The sequence below is a fragment of the Lithobates pipiens genome, unplaced genomic scaffold (assembly GCF_037356315.1).
Source record: "Lithobates pipiens isolate NorthernLeopardFrog02 unplaced genomic scaffold, aLitPip1_a1.2 Scaffold_18, whole genome shotgun sequence".
Taxonomy (NCBI): Eukaryota; Metazoa; Chordata; class Amphibia; order Anura; family Ranidae; genus Lithobates; species Lithobates pipiens.
Window position 1 is genome coordinate 574,084,579 of NW_027507758.1, and position 20,931 is coordinate 574,105,509.

General features: G+C 42.1%; 1 protein-coding gene across 1 annotated transcript in view; it reads left to right on the top strand.

Moving 5' to 3' along the window:
* Nucleotides 1–4,023: 4,023 nt before the first annotated feature.
* The window catches only part of LOC143989044 (cytochrome P450 2K4-like), a 52,968-nt gene continuing 36,060 nt past the window's right edge, over nt 4,024–20,931 (top strand). Inside the window, exons 1-4 of the mRNA XM_077489047.1 lie at nt 4,024–4,284; nt 12,700–12,862; nt 18,009–18,158; nt 20,647–20,807. Of these exons, the coding sequence (XP_077345173.1) occupies nt 4,090–4,284; nt 12,700–12,862; nt 18,009–18,158; nt 20,647–20,807 (669 nt within the window). The 5' untranslated portion in view covers nt 4,024–4,089. The remainder of the gene's footprint in view (nt 4,285–12,699; nt 12,863–18,008; nt 18,159–20,646; nt 20,808–20,931) is intronic.

Here is a 20,931-nt window from a genome sequence, read left to right on the forward strand (position 1 = left end):
ATTGTGGACCGATAGCGGTCCTTACAGAACAGCAGACTGTACCGCACTCAAGCCTATGTACCGTAGCACCCTATACCAAGTTACCAGTCCTTATAAGAACTTTTGTGGACCAAGCAGGTTGTGTGTTAGTGATTAGCAGACTGTACGTCAGTCCCTATACCAATGAAGGACTGCTGCAGTATAGGGCAGCGGTCAGCAGTAGTGCACGGCAACCCTATGTATTGTGGACCGATAGCGGTCCTTACAGAACAGCAGACTGTACCGCACTCAAGCCTATGTACCGTAGCACCCTATACCAAGTTACCAGTCCTTATAAGAACTTTTGTGGACCAAGCAGGTTGTGTGTTAGTGATTAGCAGACTGTACGTCAGTCCCTATACCAATGAAGGACTGCTGCAGTATAGGGCAGCGGTCAGCAGTAGTGCACGGCAACCCTATGTATTGTGGACCGATAGCGGTCCTTACAGAACAGCAGACTGTACCGCACCCAAGCCTATGTACCGTAGCACCCTAGACAGACCAAGTTACCAGTCCTGATAAAGAGCTTTGTGGAACAAGTGAGTTGTGAATGATTAGCAGACTGCAGCAGAAGGGCAGCAGTCAAGTATAATATTCTTTCTATATTTGGAAGAAAGAATATTATACGTGTACAAGCCTATTACCGTACCACTGATACCAGTCCTGAAAAGAACCTTTGTGGAACTAATAGTAACAGCAAGTCTTTAAAATTATCCTCACTGCCTGACACACTGCTTCCTGCCTGTCCCTATACAAATTGGCAAAAAAGAGTAGGCTGGAACGATTAGCTGGAACAGCTCTTTTGTGGACCTGATAGTAACAGCTAATGATGATGATGATGATGATGATGAAGAAAGACTAATCTGGCTGAGCTGTCCCTAAAATAGCAGCATACAGCGCTCTGTCCCTTTATCTAAACTGACAAAAGAAACTCAGGCTGCTGACCTAACACCTATACCAGTCCTGAAAAGAACTTTTGTGTACCAAATAGCTAGCGTTTTCTCTGTCCCTACTCCACACAGGATCCTTTCCCTACAGTGACAGAAGAAAGAATGTAAAATGGCCACCGGATCGGGTGTATTTATAGGTTAGGGGGAATGTCCAAGTGTCCATGAGCTGTCATGTCTCAATTGGTTGTCCTGTAACACATGATAAACGTGTCACGAAAGGTTAAAGTTCTTGTATACATTAAACACGTAAGTCCGCCGGGGCGAACGACGGAAAAAGGCGTTCGAACCCGCGGACGGCGAAAGTCGGAAATTCGCCGCGAAACGACCGCCGGGCGAACCGTTCGGCCATCACTATTGTTCACTGTACGTGCTTGTGTGTATACATTGCTCAAAATAATTTAAGAAACACTTTCTAATCAGAGTATGGCATCAAGTCAATTAAACTCCTGGGGTATTGATCTGGTCAGTTAAGTAGCAGAGGAGGTTGTTAACCAGTTTCAGCTTCTTTGGTGTTAATGAAATGAACAACAGGTGCACTAGATGGGCAACAATGAGATGACCTCCAGAACAGGGATGGTTTTACAGGTGGTGGCCACTGCCATTTTTTTCCATACTCATCTTTTCTGACTGTTTTTCACTAGTTTTGCATTTGTCTAGGGTCAGTGTCACTACTGGTAGCATGAGGCAATACCTGGACCCTATAGAGGTTACACAAGCAGTCCAACGCCTCCAGGGTGGCACATCAAGACGTGTCAATGCCAGAAGGTTTGCTGTGTCTCCCATCACAGTCTAAAGAGCATGGAGGAGATTCCAGGAGATTCCAGGAGACAGGCAGTTACTCTAGGAGAGCTGGACAGGGTCGTAGAAGGTCCTTAACCCATCAGCAGGACCGGTATCTGCTGCTTTGTGCAAGGAGGAACAGGATGAGCACTTCCAGAGCCCTGCAAAATTACCTCCAGCAGGACACTGGTGTGAATGTCTCTCATCAAACAATCAGAAACGCACTTCATGAGGGTGGCCTGAGGGCCTAACATCAGGGCTCAAGTCCTGCGGGAACGCATGGGAACGGAGTTCCTGTACTTTTTCCACAACAGGAACTCAGTTCCCGTTAGCAGCTGTGTCTTGCAAGACTTTGATGTATGCGAGCTGTGTGGCAGGTGCTACACCAGCAGCTGCCGACACAGTTCGCAATAGTAAGTGCCGCACACCTGACCATTCAGGCATTGCCAGTAGGGGGCCCCATGACAGTTCCCACTTCAATCTACCTGTCAATCAAAGCTAGCTGGTGGGTAGATCAGGTCTAGGTCTAGCTGACGGGTAGATCAGCTATTCTGCTCAGAGGACATGCAGGGAGAGAGGTGAGCTGAGGGAGGAATATCATTTTGGGGTGGTAAGCTGAGCACAATACCTGGCAAAGTTTAATGCCAGGAGGGAAGTTTATGTGGAAATATGTGAAGGGTTGGAATAGCAGCGAGTGTGTGTTGGAGCCCTGCAGAGTTTGCAGCCCCCCAAGCTAACATACATCTCCTAAGAAGGAACACATCACTATCTCCCCAAGCATTCTGTCCAGATAATGTGCAGTTAATTTATGACCTTTCCATTTAACCCTGTGTTATCCAAACTCTGTTCAATGAAAAGTGTAAACTCACCACATAAACACTCTATATACAAAATAAAATTCCCCAATAAAGATCAGAACTTCATGTTCACATTTGCATGGAAGCACAATTAAATGAATGCTGATTATTCAGAGAATTACCTTATGTTTCTTGAGGATTGTTTTTTGTAATAACAGTTAAGCTTCATACACACAATACGAAAATTGGATGAAAAATATCACTTTTTAAGCGTTCGTGCATGTGAGCGTATCAATTTTTTTTTTGGTGGGGGAGTGGATCTTGGGTGGGAGTTCCCACACTTTTTTCCCCAGGACTGGACCCCTGCCTAACATAATCTAGTGCAGTGGTCATCAACCCTGTCCTCAGGGCCCACCAACAGGCCAGGTTTTCGAAATAACTGAAATATATCACAGGTGATATCATGTGCTGCTCAGCTCAGCGTTTGCAGTATTCTAGTCTGCATCTTCACCAGGTAATACATAAAACCTGGCCTGTTAGTGGGCCCTGAGGACAGGGTTGATGACCACTGTTCTAGTGGGCCCTGTGCTCACTGCCCGGCACAGTGGAGCTCGATTGGCATTGGCCATTGAACGCCAGAATTGACAGGTCCACCAGTGGCACTCTGTGCTTTTCACGGATGAGAGCGGGTTCACCCTGTCACATGTGACAGATGTGTAAGGGTCTGGAGAAGCCGTGGAGAATGGTATGCTATCTGTAGCATCATTCAGCATGACTGGTTTTGTGATGGGTCAGTAATGGTCTGGGGGGGGGGGGGGGGCATATCCACGAAGGGACCCACAAACCTCTACAGGCTTGACAATGGTGGCACCCCCATTAAGATCTGATGTGTTTTCAAAGTGTTCAATTATTTTTTTTGAGCATTTTACATTTATGCTTTCCCAATTTATATGAAATCATGTCTGTAGATGAACACTAATGCTGCGTACACACGACTGAACTTTCCGGCAGAAAAGGTCTGACGGTCTTCCCGACGGAGTTCTAATGGACTTCCGACTGAACGGACTTGCCCACCCATACATCATCCATTCACTTTGAAAGTGATGATGTACGATGGGACTAGAAAAGGAAGTTCAATAGCCAGTAGCCAATAGCTGCCCTTGCGTCGTATCTGGTCCGTCGGACCAGCATACAGACGAATGGTTTTCCAGATAGTAATTGATTCCACAGATTTGAAACATGTTCTATTTCTAGGTCCATCTGAATTTTTGAAGAAAAAAGTCAGATAAAGCCCACACATAATCGCAATATCCGACGGAATGATTCCGTCTGACCTTTTCTGCCGAAAAGTCCGGTAGTGTGTACGTGGCATGAGTCTTTTGGAAGCAACTTATGGTTTTAGTTATCTAGGTTACTAATTTCTGGACTGTCTGTTTATTCTGGAACAGAAAGCTTTTACAAAAGTGACAGTGCAGTACTCCTCTCTTTTCAGACAATACAGGACACCGAACCCCTCGTATCACCTTCACATCTTCAGAATAGCCATGGAGTTTACTCTTACTTACTTATTCACTATATATGGATTATTATTTTTGGCTATCCTATACGTTATAAAAGATTGGGGATGGTGGACCTCAGATGCTTTGTCCATGAAATTCCCCCCCGGACCCAGAGCTCTGCCGGTGATCGGAAATTTGCATATGATTAATCTCGGAAGGCCAAATGAAACTTTTATGAAGGTAACGATTTACGTAGCTGTTCAGCTCTGATTTATTTCTGTATCCAGTAACGATTTCAGTAAATACAGTCGTCAAGGAAACATAAAAAATATATAAATGACAGATGGCATTGCTGATCTTCGTAAAAAAAAGGTCTTTGGCTTCAATACTTCTAAAATCAACATTAGATTTAGAACGTTTGATTTAGTTTAAAGTCAATCTGTGTTTTTTTTTTTGCTTCTGGCCTGTGACTCAGAATACTGCAGCTATTTTGTTTCACATCACAGCCAAGCAAACAGCAGTTTTTATTGGACAGGTCAGCTATAGCAGCTGACATGTTCTCTTTAACCACTTGACCACTGGGCACTTAAACACCCTTAATAACCAGACCAATTTTCAGCTTTCGGTGCTCTCACATTTTGAATGACAATTACTCAGTCATGCAACACTGGACCTATATGAAATTTTTGTCCTTTTTTTCACACAAATGGAGCTTTCTTTTGGTGGTATTTAATCACCGCTGGGTTTTTTATTTTTTGTGCTATAAAAGAAAAAATACAGAAAATTCTGTAAAAAAAATAATTTTTCTTTGTTTCTGTTATAAAATTTAGCAGATTAGTAATTTTTTCTTCATAAATTTTGGCCAAAATGTATACCACTACATATCTTTGGTAAAAATAAGTACAAATTGGTGGATATTATTTGGTCTTTGTGAAAGTTATAGAGTCCACAAGCTATGGTGCCAATATCTGAAAATTGATCACACCTGAAGTACTGACGGCCTATTTCAATTCTTGAGACCCTAACATGCCAGAAATGTACAAATACCCCCCAAATGACCCCTTTTTGGAAAGAAGACATTCCAATGTATTTAGTAAGAGGCATGATGAGTTTTTTGAAGTTGTCATTTTTTCCCACAATTCTTTGCAAAATCAAGATTTTTTTTACTTTTTTTTTTTTTTTTTCACAAAATTGTCATATTATCAGTTTATTTCTCACACAGCATATGCATACCACAAATTACACCCCAAAACACATTCTGCTATTACTCCCGTGTACGGCGATACCACATGTGTGAGACTTTTACACAGTGCGGCCACATACAGAGGCCCAACATGCAGGGAGCGCCATCAGGCGTTCTGGAGCACCCAGGACAATTCTGACATTTCTCTCCTACATGTAAAAATCATCATTTATTTGCTAGAAAATTACATCGAATCCCAAAACATTATATATGTTTTTTTAGCAAACACCCTGGAGAATACAATGGTGGTCGTTGCAACTTTTTATCTCGCACGGTATTTGCGCAGCAATTTTTCGAATGCTTTTTTTTGGAAAAAAAACTGTTTTGTGCTTAAAAAAAAAAAAAAAACACAGTAAAGTTAGCCCAATTTTTGCATAATGTGAAAGATGAAGTTACACCGAGTAAATCGATACCTAACATGTCACTCTTCAAAATTGCACAGGCTCGTGGAATGGCGCCAAACGTCGCTTCTTAAAAATCCCCATAGGCGACGATTAAATTTTTTTTTTTACTGGTTATATGTTTTGAGTTACAGTGGAGGTCTAGGGCTAGAATTATTGCTCTCACTCCAACGTACGCAGCGATACCTCACATGTGTGGTTTGAACACCGTTTTCATATGTGGGCGGGACTTACGTATGCGTTCGCTTCTGCAGGGAGGGTTCTGTTCTGGAGGGTGTTGCAGAGCATTGCAGAGTGTTGCACGGTATTGGCGGGTGTTGCAGAGCATTGCAGAGTGTTGCAGGGTATTGCAGGGTATTGCAGAGTAATGCAGGGTAATGCAGAGTAATGGCAGGGTATTGCAGAGTATTGCAGTGTAATGCAGACTATTGCAGAGTATTGCAGGGTAATGCAGAGTAATGCAGAGTATTGCAGGGTAATGCAGAGTAATGCAGAGTAATGCAGGGTAATGCAGAGTAATGCAGGGTAATGCAGAGTAATGCAGAGTAATGCAGAGTATTGCAGGGTATTGCAGGGTATTGCAGGGTATTGCAGAGTAATGCAGAGTAATGCAGGGTATTGCAGGGTATTGCAGAGTAATGGCAGAGTATTTGCAGGGAATTGAGGGGTTAACTTTCGGTGAGCAGCGATGTGGGCACTGCAGATGCAGCCCACATCGCTGCTGACACCGATCTCCTCCCCCTCCGCTGTTCCGATCGGTACAGAGAGGGGAGGGAGGAACCGGCGTCATAACATGATGCCAGTTTGTTTACAAGTGATCGCTCCGTCATTTGACGGAGCGATCACGTGGTAAACGGCCGCGACGAGCTATAGGGCGGTTATTAAGTGGTTAAACCAGGGCTCTCAAACTGGCTTGGAAGGGGTTAACACAAGGCATGCCTCCCAACTGTCCCTGATTTCGAGGGACTGTCCCTGATTTGGAGCTATGTCCCTCTGTCCCTCATTCCTCCTCGTTTGTCCCTAATTTTGGGTCGATCTATATGGATGTATATAAAATTCACTTTTTATCTATCTTAAAGTGTTTCCCAGTGCCAAACCTTTCATCTGATTTCTAAATTGCTGCATTTGTAAATTCCAAAAGCCATTACAAAGGAATCGGAAAGGTAAATATTGCAGCGCTAACCAAGCAAATACGTAAATGAAAGGGGTGGTGGAGAAAAATCCAAAGATGGCCACTGATTGGGTGTAAGGTGATCAGCTGATCACTGAGTTCCAGACCTCATTCTGGAACCCAATGAAAAAAGAATACTGCAGTTTCACATGCACCACTAAGCCAACCAGAAAGTGACCGGGAAATGTGTATAGAACCACCCAGTGGTCACATGGCAGAACCCTGGGCTATCATTGGATGAAAAGCCTGGGAAGAATTAAATTGTTCAACCATGTGACTGGCTCGAACATTGAGCACATGACCCAGGAGGTCAGTCACATGACAGGGACCAACCAAACCTGCAGGCAAGTGAAGAAAAGGAACAAAATGGTCTCAAGGGAGATTTATTATTATTATTATTATAAAGGATTTATATAGTGCCAACAGTTTAGGCATCGCTTTACAACATTAGGGCAGACATTCCAATACAATACAATTCAAGACAGGGGAAATCAGAGGACCCTGCTCGTTAGAGCTTACAATCTAGGAGGGAGAGTCAAGTTATACAAAAGGGTCATAGCTGTGGGGGAGGAGCTCATGGAGAAAATAGTGTAGTTGTTAGATGGAGGAAAGTTTTCAGGGATCGCCTAAAAGTGGATAAATTTGGAGACATTCTGACATATTGGGGTAGTGAATTCCAGAGGATGGGCGAGGCTCGGGAGAAGTCCTGGAAGCGGATATGGTAGGAGGTGAGGAGGGAGCTAGAGAGCAGGAGGTCTTGGGAGGAACGAAGTGGGCAATTAGGTTGGTATTTTGAGATTAGGCTAGTGATGTAGCTGGGGGCAGAATTTTGGATGGCAAAATAGTATAGTAACCTAAATTTGGAGGAGATCTCCCAGGATCAACAGACCTAGTGTCTCCCCTCTTTATTTTTTCTGGGGACAACCCAAAATCTGGGATTTTCTTTTGCTTTCACTTTCAATGCCGTAAACAGAACAAATAGAGAGGGTGAATCTCCCTAACAAGGGCACAGACAGAAAAAAAAACAACTGACAGGTGTTCTAATCCTTCTCCCCACTATCCAAAAGTTAAAAAAAGTTTGCCTTTAGTTATACTTTAATTCATATTTCAAAGCAAAATGAAAAAATAAAAAACATGTAATACATCTCTGCAACGCATGCATATTTGCCGTGTTTTATCCCTTTAACCACCTCCCGCCCGCCGTATAGGTAAATGACAGCAACTAGGTGAATCTATTGTTCATATAATGTTGTCCCACTCTCGCCGTGTGCAGCGTGCCCACGGGAGCGTGCAGCATGGCGATCGGTAGTGTGCTGTGTCATCTCTGTTTTCGGTAAAGAGCTGATGGTGTGGCCCTTTACCCATGTAATCAGCTGTGTCCAACCACAGCTGATCAAATGTAGAGGAAATGCCAGTTATTGGCTTTCCTTTTCTCACACTGACAGCGTGTGAGGAAAGGAGAGCTGATCAGTGGCATTTCCTCACAGGAGAGATCTGCACAGATAATTAGGGCCCCAACAGTGCCCACTAGTGAAGCCTATCAGTGCCCATCTATGCACATCAGCGAATGAGAAACATACTTATTTACAAAATTTTGCAACAGAAACTAAGAAAAATGTTTTTTCCCCAAAATTTTCAGTATTTTTTTGTGTGTGTGGGTTTTCTTTTTTTTTACCAAAAAATTGTTATGCCGTGTACACACGGCCAGACTTTTCGACAGCAAAGGTCCGATGGAACAAATCCGTCAGACAATTCGACCATGTGTGGGCTTCATCGGACCTTTGCTGTCTTAAAATCAGATGGACTTTAGATTTAGAACACGTTTCAAATCTTTCCGACGGACTCGAGTCTGGTCGAAAAATCAGTTCGTCTGTATGCTAGTCCGACAGACGAAAACCAATGATAGAGCAGCTATTGGCTATAAACTTCCTTATTCTAGTCAGGTTGTGCGTCATCACGTTCAAATTTGTCTGACTTTGGTGTGATTGTGTGTGGCCAAGTCCGTTCATTCGTAAAGTCCGTCGGAACTCTGCCGAAAGTCCATTGGGAAGACCGTTAAACTTAGTCTGTCAAAGTCTGGTCGTGTGTATGCAGTATTAGAGCCTGCAGGTACTTTAAAATACCTGCTTATCTGCCAGGAATGCTAATAGCTCTTAATTTCCTGTTGTGGTTTGACCTGAGTCATGAATTGGGTGATGTCAGCCATGTCTTTTACTCAAACGTTTCCAGTGTTTTCTTATTGACAGCATAAGGGCCAATTGAATTGTAGTTCAAGTTAAGAACAGGGAGGGATAAATAGTCCCTTTGAGATAAGAAAGGTAGACTTCACAGGACACAGAATATCTCTGAATTTTGACAAGATCAACATGGGGTTGATTTACTAAAAACAGAAGGGTGCAAAATCTGGTGCAGCTGTGCATGGTAGCCAATTGGCTTCTAACTTCAGCTCGTTCATTTAAGTTTTGACAATAAAACCTGGAAGCTGATTGGTTTTTATGCAGAGCTGAACCAGATTTTGCACTCTCCAGTTTTAGTAAATCAACCACATTGTTTTGCAATTTACTCACTAAACGGACACAAGCCTGTTTGCATCGCCTGCTCATAGACCCGCATCTCGGGAGGGGCACTGGCAGAAAATAAGGTGTTGCTTACAGAACTGAATTTAAAGTGTAATACAGTGTAGAGGTCAGCAGTAGGAAGGGTAGTGTACAGAGGTCAGCAGTAGAAAGGGTGGTGTACAGAGGACAGTAGTAGGAAGTGTGGTGTACAGAGGTCAGTAGAATGTAGGGCACATGCTGGGGTGGGGTCGGAAGGGCATACACTAGGGGGGGGGAGGGATTCAGGAGGGCATACACTGGGGGGGGGGATTCAGGAGGGCATACACTGATACACTGGGGGGGGGGGGATTCAGGAGGGCGTACACTGATACACTGGGGGGGATTCAGGAGGGCATACACTGGGGGGGGGATTCAGGAGCACATACACTGATACACTGGGGGGGATTCAGGAAGGCATACACTGATACACTGGGGGGGGGGGGATTCAGGATTGCATACACAGATACACTGGGGGGGGGGGGATTCAGGAGGGCATACACAGAAACACTGGGGGGGGATTCAGGGGGGCATACACTGATACACTGGGGGGAATTCAGGAGGGCACACACTGATACACTGGGGGGGGGGGGGTATTCAGGAGGGAACACACTGATACCCTGGGGGGGATTCAGGAGGGCACACACTGATACACTGGGGGGGGATTCAGGAGGGCACACACTGATAGACTGGGGGGAATTCAGGAGGGCACACACTGATACACTGGGGGGGAGATTCAGGAGGGCATACACTGATACACTGGGGGGGATTCAGGAGGGCATACACTGCTACACTGGGGGGGGGGATTCAGGAGGGCATACACTGATACACTGCGGGGGGAGATTCAAGAGGGCATACACTGATACACTGGGGGGGATTCAGGGGCGCATACACTGCTACACTGGGGGGGGGATTCAGGAGGGCATACACTGATACACTGCGGGGGGAGGGATTCAGGAAGGCATACACTGATACACTGGGGGGGATTCAGGAGGGTATACACTGATACACTGCGGGGGGATTCAGGAGGGCATACACTGATAAACTGGGGGGGATTCAGGAGGGCATACACTGATACACTGGGGGGGATTCGGGAGGGCATACGCTGATACACAGGGGGGGATTCAGGAGGGCATACACTGATTCACTGGGGGGGATTCCGGAGGGCATACACTGATACACTGGGGGGGATTCGGGAGGGCATACACTGATACACTGAGGGGGATTCGGGAGGGCATACACTGATACACTGGGGGAATTCAGGAGGGCATACACAGATACACTGGGGGGGATTGAGGAGGGCATACACAGATACACTGGGGGGGATTCAGGAGGGCATACACTGATACACCGGGGGGATTCAGGGGGGCATACACTGATACACTGGGGGGCGGATTCAGGAGGGCATACACTGATACACTGAGGGGGGGGGGATTCAGGAGGGCATACACTGATACACTGGGGGGGGGTTTAGGAGGGCATACACTGATACACTGGGGGGGGATTCAGGAGGGCATACACCAGGGGCCAGTGATCTTTTAATGAGTTAAATTTTTCACCTTTCATGAAAATAAGATGAAGATCTCATTTGTCATCTAAAAGAACCTAAGCTAAGCTGCTGTAACTCAGTAGACTCAACATAGAGGTACCTGTAACAAATCCACAATGTAGTACTAGCAGAAGAGCTCACCTCCAGGAACTTTCACATGGATCTCTCTGCTCAGCAGCTGCACACATCTCCCTCTTCCAGACGAGCATGATCTGGGGGAAAAGGCATACCCCCATCCCGCCCACTCAAGCAGCACCCTGCAGGAGAGAGGCTGAAAAACTGCAGGGGGAGGTACAGGGGGCGGAGAGTGCAGTCCCGAAGTTTCTGAACAGCAATTCATGCTTAGAATGGCTGCGACTTGTCCAGCCCATCCGCTGGTCGGGTACCCAGAGCAGATGTGGTTAACCGGGGTGTGCTCAGCCTCAGTCTTTAATGTTTTCTCGGGGGTGCAATTGCCCCGTTGCCCCCCTCCCCCCCAATCCACCTCTGGCTCCTGATCTCGTTCTCCTGAAAAAATGGAAGGCAGACCTGATCGAACAGCCCATGTGAAAGGACTCTAATACCCTGTACACACGATCGGATTTTCTGACAACAAAACCATGGATTTTTGTTCGATGGATGTTGGCTCCAACTTGTCTTGCATACACACAGTCACACAAATGTGCTTGCGTGCACGAGGACTGCCGGTTGTCCAGGGGGGAAGGGGATCACCTACGGAGCCGCGCGGGACCCCTAGACCACGTGGGACCCCTCTTTTACCTGTATTGTGGCAGAGAATGCAGTGAAGACGTGAGTCATCTGGAAGAACCAGGCTTCACTGAGAGTGTGTATCTGAAAGGCATGTGAGTATGCATCAGGCTGCTCTTACTCCCTCTAGTGGTGGAAACCAGGTAAGACATACAACTACTCAAATGAAGAAATCCATAATATATAATTTATATAGGATTAACTTCTCTTACCTGTCCTCGCCGCAGGAATTGCTGAAAACAGACAGATTCCAGCCTTCATCCATCACGGCGGGCAGAGTTGTGCCAACCTTCAGGATTTTTTGGGTTCCTTCTCAGAGGAACCTCTTACCTGGACCTTGTAAAAGACTCTGCCAGAAACTTTCGTGCCACTATGTAAATAGTACACCAAGTCTGGTTTTCCCAGAACCCAGTCTTCCAATAGGAGAGGACTTACAGGCAAAACCTTGTTTCTTCGGCTGACGAGGCCCGGGTACCATACCATCTTGGGAGTCAAAATATCGGCCTGAGATATGGATCCGGTTATCATAGCCCTTAGGCCCCCGCAGGGACCTGCACAGAGCTTTCTTCATAGCATATGTTTTACGTGACCAACCACCCTAGACACTGGCGAAAAAACTGAGGTGCCTCCCATATGGGAGGGGTTATATAGGGGAGGAATTCTCCTTAATTGGGGGTTAACCAGTGTCCAATCACCAGAGGTGCCTATATAACCACTATGTAATGAAGCTCCTGTGTCCCGTGATGTATGATCAAGAAATTTGAGTTTTAGTTTTGCTAATTTTTTAAAATAAATTTCACCAAAATCACTCCATTCTTCCCTATTTCTTTTATAGCCAGCAATAACAACATCTGGTATCAAATGTAGGTGGTATTGGTTTTGGCTATATGTATGTCCGTTTGCTGCAAAATATTATATGCAGTACATATCACATTATTTTGTCTTGTCAGCTCTCAAAACAATATGGATCTGTGTTCAGTATTCAGATGGGTGGTGTGAAAATGGTGGTATTATCTGGCTATGAGACTGTCAAGAATGCACTTGTCGACCATGCTGATGAATTTGCTGAAAGGCCCCACATACCAATGTTTGAGGACATGAACAAAGGATTTGGTATGTTTATAGTACACTCATAATTTCTATAATTTTTTTGTGCAACAATTACATTTTAGGGAGAACAAGTAACAATGTATATACAAAGCTTTCCACTTCTTCCTTCTTCCTGTCCAGCTACTGTACATTTTTTCTTGCTATTGTCTCTGAAACAACACAATGTATGGTTTATTTCATGATAAAATGTGCCTTGCCTTTCCTCACTATACTGCAGAGTAAAAAATCTTCTCACTCTCCAGCCACTGCACAATATTTGTATTGTTTTTTGTGGTTATTGTTCCTTTTATAAAACACTGTAAGGTTTATTTCGGTATAAAACCTCCCTAATTATTCCCTCTTATATTGCCGCCTTATTAAGCTGCTTAAATACAGTTCAGCTCCTGTACAGAATTTGTGTCATGTCTTCCCCAACGCAGTTGGTCAGACAATATAGCTTGCTACTGTGTTATTCACCTATAGCAGAACCCTTTTCCATAAGGCAAGCAGGCCTACCGGTACTCGGTTGCCCCCAGGTCTTGTACACAATGCTATAGTGCCTGGTTATCACCCCAGGGCAGGTGCGAACTGATCAAAGCAAATAGGTACTTGTGGTTGCCAGACAGGCAGCATGGGTCTATGGCAATCCAGGTAAAAGGCAGGTTGAGTTTGGAAATAGTCCAAAATCTGGTCCAAGGTCATACTCAGGGAAATTAAATCTAGCAGAGCAGGGCAGACAGACAGGGGGCTTGATCAGGAATTACACACATATCACTCTTTATCGCAAGCATGCAAGAGAGGGTTTGGCTGGCATACAACAGGTTTGGTTTGAACCCAGAGACTGATCATATAAATTACCTTGCAGGTGGACAGACAGATAAGGAGAGTGCTAAAACCTCAGATGCTGGAATGAGGAGCAGGAGCACTAGATGTTCCTGACAGTGTGGCTATTGTCCCTAATTTTTATTTCAAGTTAAAATCTGCCTTGTCTCTCCCCCTTACATTGCAGTACCACCAAGCTGTTACCTTACCATCCAGCCATTGTACAATATCTGCGGCTATTGTCTTTGAAATAATACGCTCTAATGGTTATTTTAAGATAGGTCTGCCTTGTCTTTCTCTTACATTACAGCTACATTACATTACTTGCTACATACTGTCAAGTGACTACACAATATATGTAGCTATTCTCTTATGAAATAATGCACTTTCAAGATAAAACCTGCCTTGCCTCTCCATCTTACATTGCAGCCATATCAAACTGCTTACACATTTTTCAGTCACTATATGATATAGTGATAGAGTCACTATATGATATTTCTGACTACTGTCTCTTAAAAAAAATCTCTCCCTATTATATTGTAGCCTAACCGAGCTATTTACATTTTACATAACTGAACATTGACTCTCAGATAATACTCTAATTTGAATCGCAAGATAAAACTCTTCTCTCTCTTTGTTGCCCATTCAGGTGCTTGCTTACTGTCCTGACCCCAGCCGATATCTACAAAAGTCTGAAGTCTATATTTTGTTTTTGTTTTGTTTTTTTGTTTGTTTTTTGTGTGTTTGTGTAAACTTTCCTATAATTTTAACATCTGTTATGTCTGCTACTTCCATTAGTAATAGCTGGGTAAAAAAAAAAAAAAAAAAAATCAGGTGCCGCAGCCAAAACTACTTTAAAAAGCCTTTTTTTTCAAGTTTAAATGAGTTTAGATTAGGATGCAGCCAGTGATGCTGCTAAGCTAATTTTTTTTTGTTAAAAAATCAATTGCACAGGATATGTGATGCCAGAATACAGGGTGACTGTCTATGAAACCTGTAGAATTCTGTAATACCATGTACAAATTTCGCGCCAAGCATGTAATTTCAAGGATTGGTGTTTTTCTCATGTTGCCCTCAAACTCTCATTAAAAAGTGGACCCACTCCCCACTGTATAAAATGTAACCACTTCAGCCCTGGAAGAATTTACCCCCTTCCTGAACAGAGCACTTTTGGGGATTTGGCACTGCGTTGCTTTAACTGACAATTGCGCGGTCATGCAACTTGGCTCCCAAACAAAATTGATGTCCTTTTTTTACCCACAAATAGAGCTTTCTTTTAGTGGTATTTGATCACACCTGCGGTTTTTATTTTTTGCGCTATAAATAAAAAAAGCGCACATTTTGAAAAAAACACATTCTTTTTTACATTTTGCCATAATAAATATCCCCCCCCCAAAAAAAACCAATATATATATATATATATATATATATATATATATATATATATATATAAATTTCCTCAGTTTAGGCCGATACATATTCTTCTACATATTTTTGGTAAAAAAATCACAATAAGCGATTTATTGATTGGTTTGCGCAAAAGTTATAGCGTTTACAAAATAGGGGATAGTTTTATGACCTTTTTATTAATATATTTTTTTTTTAATGGCGGCTATCATCGATTTTTATTGTGACTGTGACATTATGGCGGACACATCAGACATTTTTGACACATTTTTGGGACCATTGTCATTTATACAGCAATCAGTACTATACAAATGCACTGATTCCTGTGTAAATGACACTGGCAGTGAAGGAGTTAATCACTAGGTGGCAGTGTAGGGGGTTAAGTGAGCCCTGGGGAGTGTTTCTAACTGTGGGGGGGACGTGGCTGTGTATGACATGTCACTGATCTCTTCTCCGATCACAGGGAGCTGTGATCAGTGACACTATCACTAGGCAGAACGGGGAGATGCTTGTTTACATTAGCATCTCCCCATTCTTCCTCCCTGTGAGCGGCGATCGCGGGTATCCTGCGACCAAACTCACAGAGCTTGCCACGGGCGCCTCTTAAAGGGCCACGTACAGGTACGTGATCCTGCCTGTATGAGCCCTTCTGCCGACATATATCGGCGGAAGGTGGTCGGCAAGCAGTTAAAAAAAATGAAACATTTTTTGCATTGGTACTTGTCTGCAATAGCTTTTCCCATGCCATTTTTAAACAAGGTTTTGCCTATTAGTTTGAAAATGAAAAGAGTTAATCATCAAAATTTGGCCCCATAAACTTCAATGGAGTTCGATTTTTAAGTTGGAATTTTTTGGACTTCACATAAGGTTGGGTGAACCCACCCTGTATTAACCCAAGCACAATTGCTCATTTCTAATTATAACACAGCTTTTACACAAAAACTGTTATAACTGGTGTAACAGTATAGGGGGCAGGGTGGCTGCATGTTCCCTCTATTTCCAGTAGCAGTAGAAAGTTCTTAAATGAAATGTATTATTTTTTTATATCTATTTACTTGTTATTTTCAGAATTATAAAATTTGAAATGCCTAAAAAATATATTTTTCTTCTTTTATCCAGGAAATTACTAAATACAGCATATTAATATTTCATAAATACATATTAAGTTAACAAGTGAAGTTCCAGACTTGTTTTCACATATTTACCTTCCTATTATTAGCTACTCTGTTTACACAACTCTAGGGTTGATGTACACAATCTGGTGCAGCTCTGCATAGAAACCAATCAGCTTCAAGTTTTTTTCTTTTGTCAAAGCTTAATTGAACAAGCTGAATTTAGAAGCTGATTGGCTATCATGCACAGCTGCACCAAATTTGGTACTCTCTAGTTTTAGTAAATCAATCCCCAAGTCTCATAAGTTTTAAACACAAATGAGTGACTTATAAAAGTAACTCACCCCTCATGATCCCTAGCTGCTCTTTTAAGAGTTTCAATTACATAGAGATGGTCTGAAAGCAAAGAGGTTATTCTGTGCTTTGTCCTTAACCAGTTAGCAACTGTCCACTGCAGATTTACTGTGGCAGGACGGCCGCTCTGCATCAGATCATGTGCCTGATACGTGATCTAACATTTCTGGGTCTGGGGCCAGTGCCACCAGTTACCCACTCCCTCTGTGATTGGACACAGCGGGAGCCAATAAACGTGTCCGGTGGACACAGTGGGAGCCAATAAGCGAAGTCCCCCGGGACCCACCGGTCATTCAGAAGGAAGGCAGAACGGCGATCTGAATATGTAAACAAGGCAAATCTCCATTCTGTAAAAGGGGAAAGTGCTAATCCCATGTTCCCACTAAGCAGGAACACGGATCTTTACATTCCACCAGTCAAAGCACCTCCCCCTCAGTTAGAAACGTCCCTGATGTTAACCCCTTCCCTGCCAGTGTCATTAGTACAGTGACAGTTCACATTTTTTAGCACTGATCACTGTATTAGTGTCACTGGTCCCCAGTGCCAAAAGTGGCAGTTAGGTGTCCGATTTGTCCACCGCAATATCGCAGTCCTGCTGGTCACTAACCATTACTAGTAAAAATAAAAATGAATAATAAATAAATAAAATGATCCCATAGTTTGTAGACGCTGTAACTTTTGCACATGCCAATCAATATACACATATTGGGATTTTTTTTTCAAACAAAAATATGTAGCAGAATACATATTGGCCTAAATTGATGAAGAGATTTGATTTTATACATTTTTTATTGAGAAAGTGCTAATACATCATTGAGTGAGAGACACATAATTGGTTTAAACATAATAAATGAGTAAATAAAAATACATGAACTAAAAAGAAGAACTAATCAAAATCTCCAGAAGATGTCTCCATTATGCTAAGAAGAAAATAAATTGCACAGCATAACTTAATTATTCTTAACTAATCAGCATGTTTCTGAAAAATGTTCATATACAAAAAAAAGCAAACAATAAAGAGACCTAACGGCATTTGCTTTGAATGGGTTGTTTAAAATCACACCTACATTATATTTGGCAAGTGACAACACAATGGACCACATTTTTTTTAATGTACTGTACATGTGCATTAGAGTGCCAATTAAAAATGAGGGTGTTAATGTGTGTTTTTGCAATGTGTTTATTGCAAACACTTTGGGGAGGATTTACTAAAGCTGGTGCCTACACAAGGCAATACAGAAATTGGTGCAGCTGTAGATAGTAGTCAATCAGCTTCTAACTTCAGCTTGTTCAATTCAGCTTTGCCAATAAAACCTAGAATCTGATTGGTTGCTATGCACAGCTCACCAGTTTCTATGTGCACCAGTTTTAGTAAATCCCCACTGTTTTCATCTTGCAAGTATTCAGCCCTACTCATATCTGCGCAGGGCGCAAAACAGATATGTAGAGCTGATGAATTCTTTATTCTTTCACAGGTGTCCCATTCAGCCATGGTGAGAACTGGAGAATAATGAGACGATTCACACTCAGAAAATTACGGGACTTTGGCATGGGGAAGAAGACCATAGAGGATCGCATTGTTGAAGAGTGTGGATTTTTTACTAAGGAACTCGAATTACTAGAAGGTTGAAATTTAGGGCTGGGTTTCTATCACTGGAGCTGTAGGCATTCAATTTTATATTTATTATTCCAAGATTGCATTTATACAAAATAAATAATGTTATAAAGGACATACAATCTCTACAAGTAGAGCAGTTGTTTAAAAGAAAAGGGTAAAAAACTAAGCATATTTTTCTGCTTCAGTGGCTCAGAGAGAAAATCCTACAGCATAACCCAATAAGCAATTGGAACACAAGAATATGGACAATTATTGAATTTCAGTCATCTGACTTTATACTGTTTGGGATCAAAGTAAAGTTGCTGGCCCGCTCCTCTTACAGATCTCTTGCTATGGGCATATCCTGCCCGGCTGGAGGCTGGTTTTACTACAAATAAGTATACAGTTTATTTAATATTTTGTCATATTTAAGATGACTCTAATGTGATTTGTTTTTCTAGTAAAAATGATGGCAAGGTATTTTGTAAATTTAAGAATACTGCACGTGGTGTTTTTTTATTTTTTTTTATTTGTTTTACATTTTTTAATTTGTTTGTAATTTTTTCATTCAATCAAATTAAATGAAAAACAAAAATATTGATGTTAAAAACAAAAAATCTAGGGGGGGCATTGATAGTTTACTATTAGATAAGCACCTGAACGACCGCAACATACATGGATATACAATGTAATACTCACATATAATCACACACATAGGTTGGACTTGATGGACTTGTGTTTATTTTCAACCTCACCTACCATGTAACTATATGTAACTATGTAAAATAAATGTAAAAAAAATCATCAGAACAACAAAAGTTAAAGGAAGAAAGTTATTTAGGACTGGTTAGGGTTAATTACAGGCTAAATAGGAAAACATTTTGTTTGATTTTTTTAAGGTTTCTTAAATTAATGCCATACGCACATCAAAGGTTACACATCAAATCTACATATGACTAAAATAGTAAATACAGTGATATAATGACACCCCTGTTATTGAATCAGAAGTAAATAAATAGGTAAATTAAATAAACAATCAGATGTGAAATACCACCAGCCAACGGTGTGCAAATAAATAGAAACTGTATCGTGAGTGATAATAAATTATAAAAATTGAATACAATAAATATATAATATACAAATCAAATATTAGTCCAAGTGATAAAATAAGTGGTTGTGATAAATTCATGCAATCTTCCATCACCAATACGTGTTGACCACCATAAAGAATGCACGCTTAGCAGAGGCAAGCATAAACCAGCTTGCAAACAAACACCACGGTAGGGTCCCAATGAAAGAACCCATATGGTAATTCAAAAGGCAGCAGGCCAGGAAATAACCAAGGCCCCAATGGTCAACCGAAGAGACTCCTGCACATGAGACAATTGTCACCCAGAAATAAAACAAAAGGGACTTCCCATAGTGTAAAACCGGTAGACTATTTTAATAAATATGGATAAAAGCCCTTACAAACATAGGAAGAAAATGGGGTATATGCCGGTCGGCAAGCGAGCGCCCGTTCACTCAGGATTCCAACGTGATCGCGTCAGCACGTCCTAGCCACCACTATGGGAGGTCCCTTTTGTTTTATTTCTGGGTGACAATTGTCTCATGTCTGGAAGTCTCTTCAGTTAATCATTGGGGGCTTTGTGTTCCTGGCCTGCTGCCTTTTGAATTACCATACGGGATCTTTCATTGGGGACCCTACCGGGGTGTTTGTTTGCAAGTTGGTTGATGCTTGCCTCTGATAAGTTTCCATTTTTTATGGTGGTCAAAACGTATTGGTGACGGAAGATTGCAATTAATCACAACCACTTATTTTATCACTTGGACTAATATTTGATTTATATATTATATATTTATTGTATTCAATTTTTATAATTTATTATCACTCACAATACAATTTCTATTTATTTGCACACCGTCGGCTGGTGGTATTTCACATCTGATTGTTTATTTAATTTACCTATTTATTTACTTCTGATTCAATAACAGGGGTATCATTGTCAGCGCAGCTACCTTCCTTTATACTTTACTCTTTTGTGTGTATCATACATAGTAGCTGCTACTACCACTTTTTTATAATTATTTAGTTAGGAGCGCAGTATTTTTTCCTTTTTCACAGTGAGATAATACATTATATTTACTCAATGACAGTTGCAGACTATTTAGAAGTGACATTTTATACATCTACGTATTGACATCTGCCCCTAATAAGTAATACATTACCGGCTGTCATTTTGACAGCCGGTAATCGCTGGTAATGGTGGTAGGGGAAGCAGTGGCAAGGGGATAGGAACTGAATGTAAGAGACACATCCTTAATACATTAAACATCAGCATCTGGCTTCACAAATGGTCTTTTGGCTGAATCGCCACAAATTCCTTCAGACACTCTTAAAAGCTTAAGGAAATTTCATATAAATGCCCACCGTTTTGGAATGGGATGCCAAAAATAAATTTCAAGTAGTATCATGACTGCATTGGTGATCTAGATTTGTTTTTCTGTCATAATAGGCAAACCAGAAGACTTGACCCTAAAAACAAATTTTGCAATTGGAAATATAATTATATCAATCATCTTTGGGCACCGCTTTGATTATCAACATCCCATCTTACGTCGACTCATTGGACTTATCAGTGAGAACATGAGGCTTGTTGGGAGTCCCTCAATTGCGGTAAAATACATAAAAACTGGTGTAATATAATATGGGCAATTTTGTGTTGATATGACGATACATACAGTATTTTACAAAATGTGATTATTTCAAAGGCGGATGATTATTTTCTATACCCACTGTA